We start from the raw sequence: 5,695 nt of genomic DNA, 5'->3' as shown, positions 1-5,695 counted from the left end.
CACCAGCTGAGTCCCACACGCACACCCCACTCCTGGCCGGCAAGGTCACGTGACACACGCGCCGAGAAGCCAGCCAAGGTTTCGGCCCAGCGCGCCCGGCGCATCGGCATCACCACCGCAGCACGGGAAGGAGGTCATCCAGGTCCTAGTCCCACCACCAAAACGATCCGTATCGGGTACCGACCCCGCGGCACCACTCGACAGCGGCCTGACCAGCCACAGCTGTGACAACACTGACGAGTGCAGCAACGCAGTCCCGACGCAGCCGTGGCTGGTGTGCCTGAACGTAAAGGCAGAGCTGATCTCATCACTCTGAAACATGACATCTTCGACCCGTGTCTGTCGTTGACTCATGCTAGCGTTCGAGCTATCTTCGGTAGGCAGTGCACGCCATCGTTCCACTGTCTCGGCTCCTTATCATCACGCGTTAATGCTACGTTTAGCGCACGGCACTGGCTGACACGAAGGGGTTTCGAAAACGAGATCATCCACGTTGCAAAGTATGGCCTGAAAATTATGGAAAGGCAAATTTTGACATCTAACCTACGTTATGTCCTCGGGTCTCTGACGATCATACCTGATACAGCAACACACACTTATACCCTGCTCAAAGTACGTGGCTCAGGCACAACAGAATCCACGTGAGCGGGCTCTACACAAGAATCCTGGATCGACGCCGGTGGCCTGGGAGCCTATACTGCGATAATATGCTTAGCATTCCCACATTCCTGACTTCGAAGTCGGCAAAAGACCGAAAAGAACGGAGCAAAACACAAGCCCGTATATGGTGTGCAGCGTTCCACCAACGGCACGATCTGGTCTGTTCACGCAGCTCTTGAAACGGTCTCCGACGCGTCATCTAATCCATCACTGACCCCGCCCACTTCGTTTGTCGAATCGATGTGCGTGTGCTCTGTGCGCATGCGTGGTGAGTGCTTCTGTCGTTAAGTTTTCACCATAGTTTCATTCAATAAACGTCAGATTGCCGCTGTGGCCGGCAGTATGGCATTATGACGTATATCGTATGACGCATATGACGTATACAACAAATATATCAGCTGGGAGTGAAACATCAGCTGCAACGGGGCAGAGATCAGCTGAGCCTGGGAGTGGGGGGGGGGGGGGGGGCACAGGTCAGCATGCTCCCGGGGCACGGATCAACTGGACTGGGGGACCGGATCAATTGAACTGGGGCACCGGATCAGCTGGGCTGGGGGACCGGATCAGCTGGACTGAGGAACCGGATCAACTGGACCGAGGAACCAGATCAGCTGGACCTGAGGAACCGGATCAACTGGACCGGGGGGACCAGATCAGCTGGACTTGGAAGCAGGGTCAGTTGGCCCGGGGGACCAGATTAGCTAGACGGGGGACCAGATTAGCTGGACTGGAGACCGGATCAACTGGACTAGAGGATCGAACCAACGGGATTGAGGGACCGGATCAGTTGGACGGGGGACCGAATTAACTGGACTGGGGAACCAGACCAGTTGGACTGGAGGACTGGATTAGCTGGACTGGGGAACCGGATCAACTGGACAGATGACCGGATCGGTTGGACTTGGGGTCCGGATCAGCTGGACTGGAAAACCGTAACGGTTGGACTGGCGGACCGGATCAGTTGGAGGAAGGGACTGTATCATCTGGACCGGGGAACCAGAACAGTTGGACTGGGGAACCGGATCAGATGGAACGGGGACCGGATCAGCTGAACTAGGGAACAGGATCAGCTCGGACAGGCGCAGAGATTAGATTAGCTAGACCAGGAAGCAGGAATTAACTCGGCCAGGAAGCAGATGGGTTGGATCAGGAGTCAGGAACCACCTAGACCAGGGGCAGAAGTTAACTGGATCAGGAGGCCGGAGCCAACAAGGTGGGGTCGCGCCGGCCGGAGCTGACGCACTGTCCGCCCGTAAACGGCCTACGTCAGTCCCGCCTGGTCAGGTCGGCCGGCGGTTCGCCAGACATCGGCCCCTGGCCGGCCGGCAGCTCGGGCTGGTTTCAGCCGGCTCCTGTCACTCGTTAGTGTTTACACCGCGTGACAGATGAGCGCGCGGCGCCCCTCCGGCACGCGCTGGTCTGCCGGCGGTTGGTCAGGACTCAGGACTGGGTCAGGTCAAGTCGGCCATTCCCTGTGCTATCGTCGTCTCTGACACGCGCTGGTCGCCGCCCCCCCCCCCCCCCCCGAACCCTCTGCTTCCGTCTTGCCACCTCACCAGCAGCGCTATCGTGATGCCGCGAGCGAGAACAAGCTTATTTGGCAGCGAGGACATCCCGCCGCGCGAGGCGAACTGTAAGTGGTAAAAACTGTCACGCCAGTTTTCATTAGCTTTTTGTACATCACAAAACAACTCTGGGGAACACCACAAAAACTACGCATAAAACAGTTATCACCACTCATGGCGAGTAGGTTGCTAGGAAACCGAGCATGTTCACAGTGTGTTTGCACCAAGTCACTCGCTCACATTGGAAATCACGGGCAGACTCTGAGGGGATGTGGTTTTGAGGATTCCCGTGTTGCTGACTCGACCACTGCTATCAGAACCGAGATGAAGCCGAGCGGACCGAGCCAAACACCAGACCACTGCAACCACTGAAACTGTGTTAACTGATAATGACAGCAAGTGATGACTCATTGCTACGACCCAAACATAACTACAGAAAACACGTCCACGCTCGCAAAGACACTTTTGATGTGCCATCTTGGGCAATTAGCCGTTAAATCCCATGGAAAGGTACGGTTGAAAACAGGTGGAAATCCAAAGCTTTTGAACATCTCGGTCAGGACCTTAGTAGTAAAAGTATGGCCATTCTTCAGGTGCATCGAAGTCTCCCAACACATGCCAATCGCGTTTCAACGACAGGAAACGAAAGCAAAACAAGGCTACGACAAATGGCATCACGCCTAGTTGTATTTGTACATGACATCTCAGCCACACAAGACTCTGAGGAAGTCTACCACCTTGAAAAGTAAATACTGATGTATAAAATCAGTCGTGTCCAATCCATCCTGCAAAGTTCGTTTCATTTAGGACCTATTGATCACACGTTTCGCCAGAAGTTTGGTTTTCTTCCAGCCAATAACCCTGAATATTTAACCAACCACCGCTAAGTAACGCTTTTGTTGTCATTTGCAATGGTGACGTGGGAGTTTGAATGAGATCAGCGATTAATTATAGCAAATCAAAAAGGGCAGGTAACTATTCTTCGGGGCACAAACAGATACACGCAAAACAGGGCACAAACAGGACACACTTTGTGGTAGCATTGGAATAACTTGCCAACCGGGTGCTGGAGGTTAGAACGTTCAATGGAAGTGTTAGGTAACGCCTGGGGATATTCAAGGGTCTCGCACTTTGAAGCAGGAAGTGAAAAGTTTGTAGAGCAACAGTTGCCATTACCAGAGAAATATTTTGGATGCATATTTCCACAGAGAAAAATTATTTGCGTTAATAAGTAAATCCCATAAGTTGTAAGTGCATCTGCGAGGACCATTACGCATGTAGATGAGTCGGAAGTCATGGCCTCATTCCTTATAGAAAACCAGGGGAATGGAGGTAAAGATGCGCTGATATCTCAACAACATGTTTTTTCCAAAACGATTATCACCGCTGGTAATCGCTTCGATAAAGGCATGTTGCCGAAATATTACCGCATCGATCTCTCCATTCTCCTGCTTTTATTACGAAGAAGAAGGCTATTACTGGCGTCTCATGTTTAAATCAGTATATCTTTAGATCACACGCTACCTGAAAAAAATCAAGTTTCATGTACTACGTAAACTGCATCCCAAAACGAGGGCCCTCACCTTGTCTACGACCGTGTCTCTGCCCTTCGAGCCGTCATTCACCCTTAAAGTCACTTACTCATTTTATTTACTCTTAAAAGCCTCGGTCGTTACCCAGCCAACTGACGCTTTCAGGGCCTTTGTTACCTCCAGCCTGAGCAGACATAACATTTAGTATCAACCGCGGCTCACACGTAATTGTCCCAGCCACGCCTTATTACATGTCACTTCAAAGCGGAGCGCTTCCAAATAATAAAGGCGAGTCCACTCTTTCGAAGTTCCACAACCAGTAAAAGCGATGCTTTCTTCTAAATATTGATTTGGTGAGCATTCCATTATTATCACAAATCATGACGAATCCACTGAATTTACGACAGAGGATTATACAATGGGGTCTCAAAGAGACAGCATATTCCTTCACGCTCCTAGTCTTTTGGCAGTATTAGTATTATGTTAAAAACAATGGGCCTCCAATGTATCAGCAAATACTGGTCAAACGCAAATATAATTTATTCTTGGAATATGTCATGTTATACCATATATCTTGATGATTCCTTGATATCTTTTGTCTAACCAATACCCCCGGCACTGAAGATGGGTTATGTTCAGCATGAGAAATTACAATCCTTCGCATATCGCGTTACTAGATGCTCAAGGGGAAGTTTATTCTTTCCATCGAGCAAAGCATTGGTGTCAAAACAAGAAATCATAGAATAACAACGCGAAATAACACCAACGCAGGGAAAAATGGAGCCGACTGAAGCGTTTGGTCGCCCGTGGCATCAATGCCGTGCGTTACTCACCAGCATGTGCATGCAGTGGATGGCGATGGCGCCGATCAGCTGGAGGCCAATGATGCCCACCAGCAGGCCAGAGTTCTTGATGGCGTCCGGCATCGCCAGGATGCCGGAGCCAACATTACCCTTCAGCAGGTGGATCAGCGTTTCACAACTCCTGCGCGGCATGGCATGCACGTGTGTCAGCGGTTGTGGCCACCAGATGGTACACCGGCACCCCTGCGTATTGAGCACATGACGGCGTACATGGAACTTTCTCCGGCCCACTCTGGAGAGAGTAACGTACTACACGCACACACGCCATTGACGAATTACAGGTGCCTACGTCACCGGGGGTTTCGGTAACGTTAGCGCCTGTTCTTCATTTCTACACAACTGCTTCGGGTAGAAGTGTTTGCCGACAAAGAAATCGCTACAGGCCAGCCGAGTAGCCGTTAGAGGTCATCGAAGGGTGCGTAAAACGCTAAGTGGCGCTGGCTATCAAGGCCCTCTTATCAAGGGGTTTTACAGGAGCAAACAATTTTACCACAACAAAACGATCCCACGAACTGCGTGAAACGCGTCGCCTTGGTGCGAAAGGTTCCGCCTTACCCAACGGCTCAAACTGTTACACGTGCCCACAAAGTATAAGTAATAAACCGCAAAGGATGTGTCACTTCCCTCACCTGACGGACTTTTCGAGGATTGCATATCGGCAGCAACACGACAGTACACGCAACGCATCACGACAACAACGGATATCATAGTGGATGGATGTGTGCAACATATGTGTAATATGTGACAACATAGTGGACGTGAAGACCAGCAGCATCCCCGCATATCACTGCATCCAAAGTCACCTTTATCGGTTGGGTCAATAATGACTGCTGGCACAGTTTCTGACTACACTGATCTATTTCACAGAGACCGCGTTGGGGTAACTTATGTGTAAATATAATAAGTGAGCTGTGCTAATGTTGAGCTTATCCAAGACTTTCACTGAATTTGTTATGACAATTACCAGAACGCTAGACAAGCAGATGCTTCGAATGAGCAATATTATAACTGGCTACCACCGGCCCGTTTTACACCATGGCCAGCCTGTACCGGCGGCACGAGCCACGATAACGGT

General features: G+C 50.8%; 1 protein-coding gene across 1 annotated transcript in view; it reads right to left on the bottom strand.

Moving 5' to 3' along the window:
• Positions 1-5,695, bottom strand: part of LOC119108405 (proton-coupled amino acid transporter 4) — a 20,076-nt gene that overhangs the window by 5,707 nt on the left and 8,674 nt on the right. The window contains exons 6-7 of the mRNA XM_037231977.1: positions 4,591-4,741; positions 1,278-1,294 (exon numbers count right to left, since the gene is read on the bottom strand). Of these exons, the coding sequence (XP_037087872.1) occupies positions 1,278-1,294; positions 4,591-4,741 (168 nt within the window). The remainder of the gene's footprint in view (positions 1-1,277; positions 1,295-4,590; positions 4,742-5,695) is intronic.

The sequence above is a fragment of the Pollicipes pollicipes genome, unplaced genomic scaffold (genome assembly GCF_011947565.3).
Source record: "Pollicipes pollicipes isolate AB1234 unplaced genomic scaffold, Ppol_2.1 Scaffold_6686;HRSCAF=7923_pilon_pilon_pilon, whole genome shotgun sequence".
NCBI lineage: Eukaryota > Metazoa > Arthropoda > Thecostraca > Pollicipedomorpha > Pollicipedidae > Pollicipes > Pollicipes pollicipes.
Note: the sequence above shows the minus strand (reverse complement) of the source record. Positions and strands in the feature narration are given on the sequence as shown.